The sequence below is a fragment of the Lithobates pipiens genome, unplaced genomic scaffold, assembly GCF_037356315.1.
Source record: "Lithobates pipiens isolate NorthernLeopardFrog02 unplaced genomic scaffold, aLitPip1_a1.2 Scaffold_3, whole genome shotgun sequence".
Lineage (NCBI taxonomy): Eukaryota > Metazoa > Chordata > Amphibia > Anura > Ranidae > Lithobates > Lithobates pipiens.
The window spans coordinates 167,756,385-167,774,791 of NW_027507790.1; the positions used below are offsets into that span (position 1 = coordinate 167,756,385).

At 45.3% G+C, this 18,407-nt stretch overlaps 1 protein-coding gene across 1 annotated transcript in view; it reads right to left on the reverse strand.

The window, feature by feature from the left end:
• The window catches only part of RASGRF2 (Ras protein specific guanine nucleotide releasing factor 2), a 498,296-nt gene extending 482,141 nt beyond the window's left edge, over positions 1-16,155 (reverse strand). Inside the window, exon 1 of the mRNA XM_077462462.1 lies at positions 15,463-16,155. Within this exon, the coding sequence (XP_077318588.1) occupies positions 15,463-15,738 (276 nt within the window). The 5' untranslated portion in view covers positions 15,739-16,155. The remainder of the gene's footprint in view (positions 1-15,462) is intronic.
• Between the last annotated feature and the right edge of the window lie 2,252 nt (positions 16,156-18,407).

The window sequence follows — 18,407 nt, forward strand, 5'->3', positions numbered from 1 at the left end:
TAGTAGCCCATTATATGTGACTTACCTGACACAGGAGCCAGTGATGTCACCGATTTCCTCGCTGCCTGGAAGCGTCCACCTTCCTTCCAGGGTCGTGGACTCCGTGTCTGTGACTGGCCGTAGTCGCGTGACGTCACTCCCGCTTGTGCGCGAGGTAGCCGCCAGTCACAGCATGTCCTTTAATGAAAACGGCACACCGTGACCCTTCTAGAGTGCGCATACGCCGAATACATCGGCGCATGCACAGAAGGAATCCTCGTATGGGGAATTGTAAATATCTCCTAAACCATGTAGGTTTAGGAGATATTTACAGCACCTACAGGTAAGCCTTAATCGAGGCTTACCTGTAGGTGAAAGTGTGTTGTGAGGGTTTACAACCACTTTAATTTACAAGTATAAAGCATTTAAGATGCATTTATTACTTCGATTTCCACTCACTTCCTGTTGTCTCCCTCAGTTTGTAAGTATGAGTCGTATGTAAGTCATATGTACAGTATCTCACAAAAGTGAGTACGCCCCTCACATTTTTATCAATATTTTACTATTTATTTTCATGTGACAACACTGAATAACTAACAGTTTGCTACAATGTAAAGTACTGAGTGTACAGCTTATATAACAGTGTACATTTGTTGTCCCCTCAAAATAACTCAACACACAGCCATTAATGTCTAAACCGCTGCCCACAAAATCGAGTACACCCCTAAGTGAAAATGTCCAGATTGGGCCTAATTAGCCATTTTCCCTCCCCGGTGTCAAGTGACTCGTTAGTGTTACAAGGTCTCAGGTGTGAATGGGGAGCAGGTGTGCTAAATTTGGTTTTATCACTCTCACGCTCTCATACTGGTCACTGGAAGTTCAACATGGCACCTCATGGCAAAGGACTCTCTGAGGATCTGAAAAAAAGAACTGTTGCTCTACATAAAGATGGCCTAGGCTAGTGATGGTGAACCTTGCCACCCCAGATGTTTTGGAACTACATTTCCCATGATGTTGATGCGCACTGCAGTGTAGTTGAGCATCATGGGAAATACAGTTCCAAAACATCTGGGGTGCCAAGGTTCGCCATCACTGGCCTAAGCTATAAGAAGATTGGCAAGACCCTGAAACTGAGCTGCAGCACTTAGTGATCAGAAGAAGTGTTATATACGTTATCCAACACATGGAACTGATGTGCTTTATATTCTATTCAGCACATTGGACTGATATAATTATTACTGTGTAATTCACATGGTGTTACACATTTTTTTATGAGTGTGGTAGAAGTTAATCCTTATCACTACATTGTTATATATGTTTTTTATGTTTGGGTTAGGAGGTGACACATATAACAAATTGAAAGTAGTGCTGCACTGTTCTATATATATTTTGTGCATTTGTTTATGGATATAAGGTCAGGTGTCAAGTTTAGTTATACTAACTAATCCTAAGCTTCATCTTTAAGCTGGGTTCACACCAGTGCAAATTGGATGTGGGTTTCGCCGCATCCAATTCACATGTCAGGAGACTGTGACCGACTCTTTATAGAGCCGGTTCACACATCTCCGCATCGGTTCCAATGCAAAATGCACAGGAAATCGGACCTGAAACAGTGAATGGAGACGCACCGGACTCCTGCTGTGCATACTGTAGTGTGAACCTGCAAACTGGGAAAGTTTCCACTCATTCATACATCCACAGACAAGCCCTATAGCACACAGGCCATGGCCCAATAGATTTGGACAGAGTGGGAGATGTTCAACCTTGTCTGGATCCCCGTAGTAGAGATTTTCCCTAATGTCCTGTGTGATCACTCGAAGTGAGTAGAATCTCTTCCAAAAGAATACAAGCGGAGACGAAAACCCGACAAAGGCTCTAACCTTTTACCATTTAATATAACAAGTATAATAAAAAGGTTTTGGCTAGAGTAGCAATAAAAAAAAAGGCATAATGCACCTTGGATGTACACATATAGAAATGTACATGTGTCTTCATCGCTGCACATACCATACTGGACAAACATTTGCCTGCAGGGTTTAAGGGAAGGATCTGCAAGTCTTTGCAAGCCATTCCTCGAAAAGGAAACAATACCTCTTCAAGAAGAGAAAGTATGTAAACAATCACTCTTGTAACAGCGTATCTAATATAATGTACAACTTGGTTTCTTTAACCAACTCAATACCAGGCACTTACATCCCCTTCCTGCCCAGGCCAATTTTCAGCGCTGTCGCTGTTTAAATCACAATTGCGTGGTCATGCTACACTGTACCCAAACAGAATTTTTATCATTTTGTTCCCACAAATAGAGCTTTCTTTTGGTGGTATGTGATCACCTATGCGTTTATTTTTGCTAAACAAATAAACATTTTGAAAAAAATTGTTTTTATTTTGTTTCTGTTATAAAATTTTGTAAATAAGTCAGTTTTGTCCTTCACTGATGGGCACTGATAGGCAGCACTGATAGGCAATGGTAGGCGGCACTGATATGCAGCACTGATGGGCATTGATAGGTGGCACTGATGGGCACTCATGGGTGGCATTGATGGGCACTGATAGGCAACATATGGGCACTGAAAGGCTTCACTGATGGGTACTTATGGGTGGCACTGATAGGCAGCACTGCTGGGCACTGATACGTGGCACTGATATATCATATGCACTGATATGCAACACTAATAGATGGCATTGATAGGCATCACTGATGGCACTGGCAGGCATTGGGGATGGGCACTGATTGGCAGCTGCCTGGACACTGATTGGCATTTCTCTGGTGGTCTAGGGTAGCATACCTGGTGGTCCAGGGTGGGCATCCGAGGGGGGACTGCACTGATAAACAATCAGCACAGACTTCCCCTGTCAGGAGAGCAGCCATCTCTCAGACGCGAGTGAGGAAAAGCCGATCAACGGCTCTTCCTGTTTACATTGTGATCAGCCGTGATTGGACACGGCTGATCACGTGGTAAAGAGCCTCTGATGGAGGCTCTTTACCGAGATCGGTGTAGTGGTCGGCGGGCGGGAAATAGTTAAAGAAACATTCTGTTTTTTTTTTCTTCAAAAACAAGAAAGAAAATATTTGAGAAATGTGTTGTCATTGCTGCACATACCATACTGGACAAACATTTGCCTGAAGGGTTTAAGGGAAGGATCTGCAAGTCTTTGCGAGCCATTCCTCGAAAAGGAAAGAATACCTCTTCAAGAAGACAAACTATGTAAACAATCACTCTTGTAACAGCAAATCTAATATACTCTACAACTTGGTTTCTTTAAAAGTCTTTTTGAAAGTACCCAGCTGATCAATCAATCAACTTGGGTACAACCAGCCTGCCGGATTCACTTGCAATTATCGCAAGCGGCTGCTATAGCCAATAACAATAATCCCTGTCTTCTCCCCTTTTTTCCCTCTATTAAAGTAAAGGTACAGTGTACCTTTAGTAAGCTTATAGTTTATACATTATTGCAGTTACTATAATAAAGTCATTTTTTATAAGGCATACGCTTTTACTAACTTGTATTTCCATATATTTATCTTTATATTAGATGTATAAAAAAAATCAAAGATTAACCACTAGATGGAGATCTCCGTGGTTCAGTGCAATCAATATTGATCTTAACAACCATTGTAATAAGAAATGTTCTGCACAGGGAGGGCATTCTGTCAAGGAGCAGTAACACAAATACCCTGTTTAGTACTGAAAAGCAAAAAGTGTTTAAACCCTTGAATGAACTACTCTCATTCGCTCTGTTACTTGTTTTAAACTTTTTTTTACATTTCTTCTGTTGCTTCCTGGTTTCTGGCCTAGACCTAATCCTGCCAGAAGCACAGTGTTGTCCTTTCCACTCCACATTATTACCTGAAAAAAAAAAAAATGTTAGGTCAACAGAACATTTCTATGTAATGAAAAGGGAGTTGTTCTGTAGTCCTAACACTAATGTTTTTTGTATTAGGTTGACAATGCTACTCCAAAGATAGCATACAGTGTGTGATCCTTGTCACCCTAGGTGTGTTGACCAGGTAAAAATAAAATAAAAAAGCCTTAAAAAGAAAAAAAATGCAGCCAGCCATGATTTAAATTACTAGTAAAAAGACTTGATTTAAATAAACTCAATTTAGATCATAATTTTTAAAGAATAACTGTCATCTCTGTCCCGCAGCGGCTCCTCCTCTGACCTGTTGGTGACTCACCGACAGTCCCATTCACTTTAATGGGGCGGCTGGTGATGTGGAGGTGACACAACAAGGTGAGGGATGTGGCGGCAGAAGGTGAGTGGATGCCTGCTAACAAGTGCTGCCATGATGGATCTGAAATGACAGGTGCTCTTTAAATGTAAGGACTTATTCTTGCTGGTAGTTAGAATCTTTAATATTTGCAAACAAAATGAAGGTTTCCTATTTAGAGTAATAAGCTGTCAGGTTAGTAAAACAGCGATATCAGAACCAATTCAATCATACAGTTTGTAGTGTACATATATTTGTAAAACAATGGGATAAAGGAATATTCCTGAACTTTGTTTTATGTCATGGTTACTGTGACATTGTGTGAATGCATCGATCAATGCAGTGCATGTTATCGCAATTTGAAGAGCTTGGGTTCATTGAATGAGTTTACCAAAAATGTCGATATTGCCGAATAATCAGCCTCATGCTACATAACTAAGCTCCGTTTTATGCTGAATAAACAACATTATTATTGTATCTTAAATAGAAGACTATCTTTTTTCTTTTTCTTTTTTTTTATCAGAAAATTATTTTTATGGTACAAAAAAGCAATAAGTATAAAATAAAAACTTCTGGATTAGGAAAATATTTCTGGTACAATAAACAGTACAAGGCTGTAACAATACAGAAATCAAACCAATATGCAGTGTTCTTATGGTACAACAAAGTATACATTTTATACATTTTGCAGCAGCAAGGAAGGGTTCATTATTGGCATAATGTAATAAACAAAACTTTAATAAAACTAAAGCTAAAACAGATTTCCACTGTGTGTGTGTAGTCCTTTTAACCAACCAAAATATGTGACTGATAATCACCTCCTCCTGTCCATCCTGTATATATGATAGCAGACATGCGTAGATTCGGGAAATACTGCCTTTTTTATCAGAGGTAGCCAGAACTGAAGTAAGAAAGTCAGACTCTTCCATGTGTAAATTCGAACTTCTGCCCTGCACTCTCAGAGCGTGTTTCACTTGTAAGTATAGATAATGGCTATTGCGTAGCTGTGTAAATTCCTGTCGCAATTGGTCATAAGGTTTTTGAAGTGGACCCGTCGAACAACTGTGAGAGGTATTTAATTCCAACCCTCTGCCATATTAAGTAGCTATGGATATTGACCAATTTGAGGTATGAACTATTACACCAAGTTGGAGTACATGCCAGGAACCCTGTCATCCCCATTCTCTTTTTAATTTCCTTCCACAGCTTGGCAATTAGTTGTACAGTCGGGCATTCTGGTGAGGCTGGCGGGAGTCCCATCTCCAGTTGAGACATTGTTGAGTATTCCTCAAAGGATTTCATCATCAAAGTCCTGGAGGGGTCTAGCGGTTCTTGTAGGTCCCACCCAGATACGTGCTGCAACTGCACAGCCAAAAAGTATGTAAAGGAGTGGGGAACTGCCATTCCACCCAGCTCCTTAGGGTACTGCAGCATGGACAGCTTAATCTGGGCCACACCATTCTTCCAAATCAGTGCTGAGATTCTACGCAGTCGAACAAGTAGAGTGGTATCCACACTGGAGCATTGTGCAGGATATATAGTAACTGGGGAGCCCACACCATTTTGATAAGTTTAGCCCTACCCGTCACTGACAGGGGTAATTTACACCAGCTAATGCTCTTGTGTTTAAACTTCTGCAGCAGAGATTTGAGGTTTAATTTAATATAATCTCCAGCGTCCCCGGTCACCACAATCCCTAAATATTTAAAGGAGCGGATTGCCTCTGCTTGAGATGCCGATCCGGAAGAGGGGACTCTAAGGGTTCCAGCACCAAAAGGGAGGATTTTTGCCAGTTAATGGTGAACCTTGAATATTGTCCAAACTGGTTTATTAAGTGCATGAGAGATTCCAGGGAGCCAGCAGTGTCCCCTATATAGATCAGGGTGTCATCTGCACAAAGGGAGAGTTTGTCCACCCTCTCACCACAACAGAATCCAACTACCTCTGGAGAGGCTCTAATCTTAGCTGCCAACATCTGCAGAGCCAGGGCAAAAAGCAGGGGTGAAATAGGGAACCCCTGCCTAGTCCCCCTGAACAGTGGGAAGGCCCCAGACAGAGCCCCGTTGATTCTAACTCTTGCTCTTTGATCTGCGTATAGCAACTTCACCCAGGATAGAAAGGTCTTCCCCACTCGGAACCTCCGCAGCACTGCCCAAAGGTATCTCCACTCAACGCTATCAAAAGCCTTGGCAGCATCAAGGGAGAATACTGCTCTGTTGCTAGGATTATCTACCGTATGTTCTAAGCCATCGTTCTGGCTGGTATAAATCCTGACTTGTCCAAATACACCAGTCCAGAACCCACACCCGCCAGTCTGGTTGCAAGTACCCTGGCCAACAGCTTAACATCAGTGTTAATTAGAGAGATGGGTCGATAGGAATCAGGAAGGAGTGGGTCCTTTCCAAGTTTTGGGATTACTACAATAACGGCCTCATTCATGGAATGAGGGAGACAACCACCACCTTTAAGAGCATCATTAAGAGTTTTTAATAGAAAGAGCAGGAGGGGCTCGCTATACCTCTTATAAATCTCTGCAGGGAGACCGTCAGTACCCGGAGATTTGATATTAGCCATTGCCATCACTGCTTCAGTCAGTTCTTCCAACTTAATAGGCACATTCAGTGCCTTACGAGCAGCTGGAGATAAATTAGGGAGGGTGCATTGAACCAAAAATCGTGCCACCTCCGTTGAGGCAAGCTTAGATGAGTAGATATGCTTCAAAAAATGGTGGCCAGCATTCTTCCCTTCTTCAAAGTACCATTGCTGTAATAAAATTTGCTTCTTCTCTGCAGCGGTCCGTACAAATTTTTGGTGAAGAGTCTGAGCTTCCAACCAGCTACGCTCTGAGGCCTGCGTGGGGTTAGCTATATAGGTTTCCTCTGCTTTTTTAGCTTTATTCAGTACCAGGGATTCCCATTCTTTGGTGGCGTTTTAATCTGAGATATTTGACAAATAATAAGACCCCTCAGGTATGCCTTAAGAGCATCCCAGACAACTCCCAAGGCTGCCGTGCCCTCATTATGTTTTATAAAGTCATCCAGGGCTCTCGGTATAGAGTTGGTGGAGGGGAACAGGTGGAGCCAAAATGGGTTCATCTTCCACAGCCTCTCCCCCGTGTTGCCCGGGACAGAAATTAGCGATCTAAAGAGGGAGTGATCTGAGATACTACATGGCACATATTCTATCAGGGAAATCTTTTGCATAGCCAAGGGATTACATAGGCAGAGATCAATTTGTGAAAGAGTTCTAGGTGTTGCAGAGTAACATAAGCAGTATTTCCAGTCAGGGTACCTGTCCCTCCACATATTCCCCAGACCGAGCTTCGTAATTAGAAAAGGGGGGGTTAAGGTGCGCTATGGACCCTAAATTGTTACTAAAGAATCAAAAAACAAAAAAATCAAAAAAACGCACTGAAGGTGAAGACCAACAATGTGAAAATGTATAAACAAAAATCTTAGTGATAAAAGGAGGGGCTGCCACTACCTTACATATTCAACCTAAAAGGTAGAAAAGACGTAAATAAATGCTTCGTAATTAGCCTAGCGAATGAAGTATGACCATAAGAGCTTCGTAATTAGCCTAGCGAATGAAGTATGACCAGAGGGGGCTACTTAGCGTCCACTGTGAGGCGACCATTTATCCAGTTTTTTATCTAGAAAGTTATTAAAGTCTCCCATGACACAAACAGGTACATTGGGATATGGTGCAATAAATTGAGCTAGGCAGTTCAGGCTCTCGGAAGAGAAGGGCAGAGGGACATAGACATTGGCAACAATACATAGTAAACCATCAAGTTTTACCAGACTAAAAGTGACAGCATGAGATATTAGAATGCTAACTCCTCTGGAGAAGGATGTATAGGTGGAGTGATACTGTACAGGATAGTTACGGGTCCTTAGCATAGCTATAGTAGTCGGCTGGAGGTGTGTCTCCCGCAGGCATACCACAGCAGAATGATATAATTCAAGAGCCGAAAAAAGAGCCTGCCACTTCACTCTACTCCCCAGCCCCCTCACATTTCATGAAATCAGATTATATTCAACTGCCATAAGGGCTACACCGCGTTATAAGGGCGCATAGTGGACTGGTACCCGGTAGCAGGCGGGTAAAGAAGAGATATACTAAGAGCATGGTTGCAAACATTATAGGTATTAAGCAAGTAAGTGGATACATTTGTTGCTTACAGAGGGCAAACAGGTCTGGATATAAATCATCCACAGCATGCACAGTCTGGCTGTTAGGGAGGAGGACAAGTAAAGGGATTAGTGGACAGTCACACAGTTCACATTGTGAGGTACATCTCCACTTTGGGCCAACAGAGCCCAACGTAGAAAAAACTAAATAAACACAAATAAAAATAAAAGAGAAGCGCAACAGCATCCCCATAGAACTCAGGAAGCAAACTTGAGTGGAACGTCCACGCAGGACAAAGGTTGAGGGGGGCCCAAACGTTTCTGAGTCACCCTTTGAGCCAAAGGGACTTGCAAGTTCTACTTAAAGTAATAGGTCAAATATAGAGAGCAAAGTGCATCTACACCGCCTTAAAGAGGTATAAAATTCCCAGGGCAATTGGTTGGTGCAGCTGGTATTCCAGTGCTACTCCTACAAGGAGATAAAGCAAGCAGAGCTTCCTAGATCACTCATGTCCATGTTTTCACGCAGGGTATGTTCCATCCAATCCAACCAGTCAGAGGCCACAGCAAGGTTGTAAAAAAAAATGTGTTTCACCATTGGCTGACACCCGCAGCCGAGCAGGGTATAACAAGATGTAGGTAACATCAAAGCACCTGAGCCGCATCTTTACCTCTGTAAACTTTGCCTGTTTTCTTTTCAGAAAAATCAGGGTAGAATGAAATCCGGAACATTGACCTTCTTCATAGCCTCTCTTTTGTTTTCATCCCAGGTAAAGAGCAGAGACTCTATCTTTGAAACTCAAGAATTTAAATAGAAATGGTCTTGATGGTTTACCAGGGCGAGGAGGTCTGGCAGGTACACAATGTATTCTTTCCACTGCAAACAGGTGAGATAAGGCTTCGTTGCCAAAGGTTTCATTGAGCCACCTTTCAATAAAGGCAACAGGGTTTTTCCCTTCAGCCCTCTCTGGTATACCCACAGCCCGCACATTGTGCCTTCTCAGCCTGTTCTCCATATCATCCAAGCGTGCAGCGTTGGTGGAGGTCGGGTTTTGCACTTGGTGTACCTTGTGTTGTAATGGTGCCACATCATCTTCTATAGTGCTCATGCGGCCTTCCAGGGCTGCAGTGCGGTCCCTCAGCTTTTGCATGTCCTGTCAAATCAAAGCAACCTCCACCTTCACTCCTTTAAATTCTTTGGTTAGGTTAGTGAGATTAGCACTGCAGGATGAGATTGCAAGAAAGATTTCTCTTAGAGTGGGCTCTGGGTCTTGAGTATCAGGTGCAGTGGGATCCCTGTCTGTGTTTAGGAGTGCTGGAGTACTCACTGTGTCCCAGAGAAGTTCCACTTGCTGCTTTGTTTCATTGTCCACAGGGGGATCAGGATGGGTCCCTGCTATGCCATTGGTCCCCTTAGCAGGGGTATCCTTGTGGTGGGACTTGGCCAAAAGCTTCTGGGCAGCCTCTTTTGCCGACCGGGGTGCTCGGCCACCATCTTGGACCACATGGTCCGGGGCTGCTTGCAGATCTTTACCATGGTGGGACATGTCTGTTATGGTCGGGGATGATACCGATCGGTAGCCCAAGGTATACTGTGCACAGGGTTAGGTGCAGCAGTGGAGGTAACGTGTGAGAGGGATAATACAGGATGGAAGAGAGCCTTCAGTGCACCCTAATCCATGTGCCGCAAGCAACGCCCCAGAAAATTATCTTTAGATACAGTTTTACTCCAAAAGCATTTTATTAAATAAATTTGCTAAAAATCAAAAAAACTGTTTAATCATTGATTTATATCCACCCTGCAACCAGCACACCTAAGGACAGGTAAGATACAAAGTACTACATTTTTCTTTTTGAGTTCAAGTACACATTATTTGAGATGGAATTCCAATCAATAAGATGTCAAAAAATGCAAATAAAAAAGTAATTTACATTTTTTAAATCTACAGCTGTCCTTAAAATACCCGGTAATCCTTCCACGAAGATCATTGTTTAGACTCTGCTGGTTTATGCTCAAGTAATAAACTCACATGCTTAATGAATACAGCTTTGTCCTGCTTTATTCCACACATTGTGTCTGGGTCTCCATTTTTTTTTCCTTACATCATCAGGGGCTATGTGGTCACTTGCGGGTTCTTGCAGATGGCCCTCTGATGACATGCCACCAAGTGCTTTCCCAGCTACTCTATGGAAGCCGATACCTCCTGGGATATCTACACTAGACATCCCAGGAGGCTGCTGGAGCAGGACTGATGTCATTACTGTCTAGGTGAGAATGGTGACAGGTGGCGAGGAGGAAGGAATATATATATATTTTTAAAAAAAGGTAAAACAAAACAAGTGTTGGCATTACAAATTTGTGGAGAGGAAAGGTTATGATGAAGCAAAATGTTTTTTGTTTTGTTTTTTGCTTTGAAAGTTCACTTTAATGCTGTGAAATTTTCCTTAATTGTAAGAGCATAGTGTACCAAACAGACCTAGATGTCATAATAAACAAAGTGCTAAGAAATAACTCTTCTGATTGTATGCCAACAACAAGCATCCGCTAGCACTAAGTTCTGCATCTCCTACACACAGGATGCTTCCAGTGTATGCGGATCTGAAGGGTTTTTCGTATCCTCAAAGATTTTCCAGTGTCAAATGTTCCCTAACCATTCACAGCTTTTCGTTCCACTTTAGTATTCAAAATATCAGACACGAAAACGCTTTCCGAACTCAAAACTTCACAAGGCGACCCTTATATCAGACTGGATGATTGAGCATCACCTAGATGTGAGATGAAATGTTACAATGGAAATTCTGGGGTAACTGATACATTTTCACATTTCAGTGAAGCTCTCCATGTGCTCAGTATGAGGAACTAAGCAAAGCATGAACAGAGTGCTTCTCTCTGCAAGACACGGCATGCTACACTGCAATTAGATTCAACAGCAGAGCTGTGATTGCAATCACTTCTCCCATAGATACACATTACTTCATTCACAGAAAGCAGAAAGGTTAAAGAGAATCTGTGACCACAATGAAGTTATAATAAAGACAGAGCACCTGCACATCTTCACTGTATTCACTACATCCCAGAATACCAGCTTCCTGAGTGCCAACTCTGCCAACCTCTTCCCACCTCCTGAGACTCATTATTGGTTAGTAATGACATTCATAACAGCAATGGGACAATAGTATGGCACGGGAGGCAGTGGGCACAGGAGACAGTGGGCACAAGAGATAGTGGGCATGGGAGGCAGTATGCTAAGCTGGCAGAGGGTGCAGGAGGCAGTGAGTGCAGATGGCAGGGTGCACAAGAGTTAGCAGGCACAGGAGACAGTGGGCATAGGATTCAGCGGCCACAGGAAGCAGTGGGCACAACAGTCAGCAGGCACAGGAGACATTGGGCACAGAAGGCAGCGGGCACAGCTAACAGTGGGCACAGAAGGCAGCAGGCACAGGACACAGTGGGAAAAGAAGGGAGTGGGCAGAAGAGGCAGTGGGTGCAGGAAACAGTGGGCATAGAAGGCAGTGGGCACAGAAGACAGTGGGCAAAGAAGGCAGTGGATGCAGGAGACAGTGGGCAAGAAGGCAGAGAACACAGGAAACAGTGGGCACAGCAGGCATGGGACAGTGGGCACAGAAGGCAGCAGGCACAGGGGACAGTGGGCACAGAAGGCACCGGGCACAGGAGACAGTGGCCACAGAATGCAGTGGGCACAGAAGGCAGTGGCCACAGGAGACAGCAGACACAGCTGGCAACCATAGAAGTTGGCTGTTGTTGGTATATCAGAGCACCCCAGTAGTCGGGGGTCACAAATACTACAAGAAATTAAAGCTCACACACGGGCAGCTGAAATGCACTGTTGAGTGTCATTTGGACAAATTGTCTAATACTTGCAAATCCAGCCAAACTGGATGACAATTAAAATATGCACACAATATCACCAAGTGTTGCTGAGCCATTTGGAAATTCTCCTATAGGGAAAAAGACTACTGGCCAGGTTGGAGATTTTCACTAAGTTTCAGATTGTTCCCCCGAGATAGCACAGAGACAACTGGCATAAACTCTCCTGAATAATAAAATTCTAAATATTTATGAATCAGGAAAATGATCATTTGTCAGATCCATCAGCACCTAAAGGGTAATCACAGACTGAGAAGCCCATCAGATGTGCAGTCATGATCTCCCTGTCTTCCTTTCTGCATAATTTTACATAAACGTGCATGCTTGGATCGCCAAGCACACCTTCACAGGACTGGAGCACAGCTGGACACCCCGGGCAACACAACTGCACAAGATAATCACACAACTCTGACTGCCATTTCCATTGACACCCATCAGCCGGAGATGTTTGCTGCTCCATGACGACCTGATTATGTTTACTGTCACCTATACATCAAATACATTATATACATCATCTACACATGCAATAGTAATTACCCCGAGTATCCAATATCAGGGGGATCCTGACAATGGACTGATATTTCTTCAGGTAGTTGTATAACAATACAGACCACACAAAAACCATATATATATATATATATATATATATATATATATATATATATATATATATATATATATATATATATATGTATATATATGTATGTATGTGTATATAGGTCTCCAATAAAGTGGAGGAGTGGCATAGGTTCAAATACATTTTTCTAATTTTTTAATCCTGTAAAATCTTAACCTGTATACGAGGAACATATCTTCTCAAGTCCTTAGTCACCATCAAGCATGCCTGCCCTTTCTTAGTCTTCGGTCCCTTTCTTAGTCCCTATTTTACCTCCTTAGTCCTTTTCTCAATTTCCCAGTCCCTTTCTCAAGTCATCAGTCCTTTTCTCAAGTCCTCAGTCCCTTTCTCAAGTCATCAGTCCTTTTCTCAAGTCCTCAGTCCCTTTCTCAAGTCATCAGTCCTTTTCTCAAGTCCTCAGTCCCTTTCTCAAGTCATTAGTCCTTTTCTCAAGTCATTAGTAGTCTTCTCAAGTCTGCAGTCCCTTTTTTAAGTCATAAGTCCCTTTCTCAAGCCCTCAGTCCCTTTCTTAATTCACCAGTCCTTTTCTCAAGTACTCAGTCCCTTTCTTAAATCAGCAGTCCCTTTTCAAGTCCTCAGTCCCTTTTTTAAGTCCTCTGTTCCTTTCTTAAATCCTCAGTATCTATTTTAAGTCCTCTTCCCCTTTGAGTGTCTCTACCCTTCCTCAAGTCCTCATCCCCTTTGAGTGTCTCTACCCTTCCTCAACTCCCCATCCCCTTTGAGTGTCCCTACCCTTTCTCAAGTCCCCATCCCCTTTGAGTGTCCCTACCCTTCCTCAAGTCCTCATCCCCTTTGAGTGTCCCTATCCTTCCTCAAGTCCTCATCCCCTTTGAGTGTCCCTACTCTTCCTCAAGTCCTTATCCCCTTTGAGTGTCCCTACCCTTCCTCAAGTCCCCATCCCCTTGGGTGTCCCTACCCTTCCTCAAGTCCTCATCCCCTTTGAGTGTCTCTACCCTTCCTCAACTCTCCATCCCCTTTGAGTGTTCCTACCCTTCCTCAAGTCCTCATCCCCTTTGAGTGTCCCTATCCTTCCTCAAGTCCTCATCCCCTTTGAGTGTCCCTACTCTTCCTCAAGTCCTTATCCCCTTTGAGTGTCCCTACCCTTCCTCAAGTCCCCATCCCCTTGGGTGTCCCTACCCTTCCTCAAGTCCTCATCCCCTTTGAGTGTCTCTACCCTTCCTCAAGTCCCCATCCCCTTTGAGTGTCCCTACCCTTCCTCAAGTCCTCATCCCCTTTGAGTGTCCCTACCCTTCCTCAAGTCCTCATCCCCTTTGAGTGTCCCTATCCTTCCTCAAGTCCTCATCCCCATTGAGTGTCCCTACTCTTCCTCAAGTCCTTATCCCCTTTGAGTGTCCCTACCCTTCCTCAAGTCCCCATCCCCTTGGGTGTCCCTACCCTTCCTCAAGTCCTCATCCCCTTTAAGTGTCCCTACCCTTCCTCAAGTCCCCATCCCCTTTGAGTGTCTCTACCCTTCCTCAAGTCCCCATCCCCTTTGAGTGTCCCTACCCTTCCTCAAGTCCCCATCCCCTTTGAGTGTCCCTACCCTTCCTCAAGTCCCCATCCCCTTTGAGTGTCCCTACCCTTCCTCAAGTTCTAATCCCCTTTGAGTGTCCCTACCCTTCCTCAAGTCCTCATCCCCTTTGAGTGTCCCTACCCTTCCTCAAGTCCTCATCCCCTTTGAGTGTCCCTACCCTTCCTCTAGTCCTTATCCCCTTTGAGTGTCCCTACCCTTCCTCAAGTCCTCATCCCCTTTGAGTGTCTCTACCCTTCCTCAAGTCCCCATCCCCTTGGGTGTCCTTACCCTTCCTCAAGTCCCCATCCCATTTGAGTGTCCCTACCCTTCCTCAAGTCCTAATCCCCTCTGAGTGTCCCTACCCTTCCTCAAGTCCCCATCCCCTTTGAGTGTCCCTACACCTGAACCCATTATTCTGGAATGAAGAAATTGCATTTTGAACTGGTACCGCATGTCTACTTTACTAGATAATTATTGGCTGTTATGTGCAACCCACTAGATGTGTTTGCAGGGATGGCACAATTACCAACATGCCCCTCACAAAGTAAAATGATATAAATAAATATATATACAGTATATACAGATATATAGGCAGAACAATGGGTTAGTGGCTGGCACTTGTGCCTAGCTGCCCTTGGTTTGAATTTGTGCCAGGAAGCTGTCTGCATGGAGTTTGTATGTTCTCCCTGTGTGGGTATCCTCCATGTACTCCAGTTTTCTGGCACACTCCTAAGCCATGCTGGTTGGTTGGCCCCTGTCTGTATGAAGTGCCAATGTATATGGGTGATCACATTCTGCATGTCACCCCCGTGTCCAAAAAAGTGATCCAAGATGAGCCAAGAGCAGAGCTGGACAAGACTGAATGCAAGTGTACATAGATATCAGATAAATGTAGGAGTCAGTGTAGAATGTGATCAGCCATGTACACTGCCGGTATGTACACACAGGGGACAATTCACCTACCTGTATGTGTGTGGAGAGTGAGATGAACCCACAGGGAGAACATACAAACTCCATGCAGCTAGTGTCCAGGGCAGGAGCGGAGCCCAGTATATATATATATATACATAGGGGTAGATATTAGTGGGGGTATACCTGCTTCTCCATGCTCTCCTTGCCCCCGCTGCCCACTATAGGTGGGGGGACCCTCTCGCAGCTGGCACCCTCCAGCATGTAGAGTCCGGAGGGTCGGGCGCTCTGCTCGCCCTCGAAGCAGAAGAGGACATTCTGGAAGAGGGCGAACCACTTGTCGTGCCACCTGTTGGTCTCCGCCGCCTTCTTGCTGACTTGCCCCCTCTTGGTGCCCTCCTTGCGGGCCAGGTGTGCCAGGTACAGAGCGTGGCCCTCGTTACAACGCACACTCTTCTGCATGATCCCGAGCCTCAGGACATTCCCGAGCAACGACACTCCGCACCATCCGTCCCCGCCGATCGCTGTACAAGTGGCCCCTGGAAGCAGGTGTGTGGCCCCGGAGTCTCCGGTGTCACTCCGCCTTCTGTGTACAACTCCGATCTTCTACCCACGTGCAGCAACTTCCTCCCGCCGCCCACCCGTGTACACTGCACGGCCGCGGAGCGCAGAGTGAGCGCCCACCCTGCGGGGAGAACACCGGCATGTGCCGGAGGGGGGAGTCACGTGACCCTCACTAATCCGCTTCCCTTCCCGGGAGAGGAGCACACCGCCCGACTACTGTCCGCACCGTGTCATCTCATCTGTGTATACTGTCCGCACCGTGTCATCTCATCTGTGTATACTGTCCGCACCGTGTCATCTCATCTGTGTATACTGTCCGCACTGTCATCTCATCTGTGTATACTGTCCGCACCGTGTCATCTCATCTGTGTATACTGTCCACACTGTCATCTCATCTGTGTATACTGTCCGCACCGTGTCATCTCATCTGTGTATACTGTCCACACTGTCATCTCATCTGTGTATACTGTCCGCACCGTGTCATCTCATCTGTGTATACTGTCCGCACCGTGTCATCTCATCTGTGTATACTGTCCGCACCGTGTCATCTCATCTGTGTATACTGTCCGCATCTCATCCTCTGTACTGTGTCATCTGTGTATACTGTCCGCATCTCATCCTCTGTACTGTGTCATCTGTGTATACTGTCCACACTGTGTCATCTCATCTGTGTATACTGTCCGCATCTCATCCTCTGTACTGTGTCATCTGTGTATACTGTCCACACTGTGTCATCTCATCTGTGTATACTGTCCGCACCGTGTCATCTCATCTGTGTATACTGTCCGCATCTCATCCTCTGTACTGTGTCATCTGTGTATACTGTCAGTCCGTACTGTGTGATGTCATCTGTGTATACTGTCAGTCCATACTGTGTGATGTCAGCTGTGTATACTGTCCACATATCATCCTCTGTACTGTATCATCTGTGTATACTGTCCGCATCTCATCCTCTGTACTGTGTCATCTCATCTGTGTATACTGTCAGTCCGTACTGTGTGATGTCATCTGTGTATACTGTCCACATCTCATCCTCTGTACTGTGACATCTCATCTGTGTATACTGTCAGTCCGTACTGTGTGATGTCATCTGTGTATACTGTCCACATCTCATCCTCTGTACTGTATCATCTGTGTATACTGTCCGCACCTCATCCCTCTCTACTGTGTCATCTGTGTATACTGTCAGTCTGTACTGTGTAATGTCATCTGTGTATACTGTCAGTCTGTACTGTGTGATGTCATCTGTGTATACTGTCCGCATCTCATCCCTCCGTACTGTGTCATCTATGTATACTCTCCGCATCTCATCCTCTGTACTGTGTCATCTCATCTGTGTATACTGTCAGTCCGTACTGTGTGATGTCATCTGTGTATACTGTCAACATCTCATCCTCTGTACTGTGTCATCTCATCTGTGTATACTGTCAGTCCGTACTGTGTGATGTCATCTGTGTATACTGTCAACATCTCATCCTCTGTACTGTATCATCTGTGTATACTGTCCGCACCTCATCCCTCTCTACTGTGTCATCTGTGTATACTGTCATTCCCCACTGTGTAATGTCATCTGTGTATACTGTCAGTCTGTACTGTGTGATGTCATCTGTGTATACTGTCCGCATCTCATCCCTCCATACCGTGTAATGTCATCTGTGTATACTGTCAGTCCGCTCCGTGTGCTCTGTTGCAGGGTCATCAGTCCGCTCTGTGTGCTCTGCTGGGGGGGTCATCAGTCCGCTCTGTGTGCTCTGCTGGTCATCAGTCCGCTTGGTGTGCTCTGCTGGGGGGTCATCAGTCTGCACCATGTGCTAGTCTGGAGGTCATCAGTCCACTCTGTGTGCTCTGCTGGGAGGTCATCAGTCCGCTTTGTGTGCTCTGCTGGGGGGTCATCAGTCCGCTCTGTGTGCTCTGCTGGGAGGTCATCAGTCCGCTTTGTGTGCTCTGCTGGGGGGTCATCAGTCCGCTCTGTGTGCTCTGCTGGGAGGTCATCAGTCTGCTCTGTGTGCTCTGCTGGTCATCAGTCCGCTCTGTGTGCTCTGCTGGGGGGTCATCAGTCCGCTCTGTGTGCTCTGCTGGGAGGTCATCAGTCCGCTCTGTGTGCTCTGCTGGTCATCAGTCCGCTCTGTGTGCTCTGCTGGGAGGTCATCGGTCCGCTCTGTGTGCTTTGCTGGTCATCAGTCCGCTCTGTGTGCTCTGCTGGGAGGTCATCAGTCCGTTCTGTGTGCTCTGCTGGGAGGTCATCAGTCCGCTCTGTGTGTTCTGCTGGGAGGTCATCAGTCCGCTCTGTGTGCTCTGCTGGGAATCATCAGTCCACTCTGTGTGCTCTGCTGGTCATCAGTCCGCTCTGTGTGCTCTGCTGGTCATCAGTCCGCTCTGTGTGCTCTGCTGGGGGGGTCATCAGTCCGCTCTGTGTGCTCTGCTGGTCATCAGTCCGCTTGGTGTGCTCTGCTGGGGGGTCATCAGTCTGCACCATGTGCTAGTCTGGAGGTCATCAGTCCACTCTGTGTGCTCTGCTGGGAGGTCATCAGTCCGCTTTGTGTGCTCTGCTGGGGGGTCATCAGTCC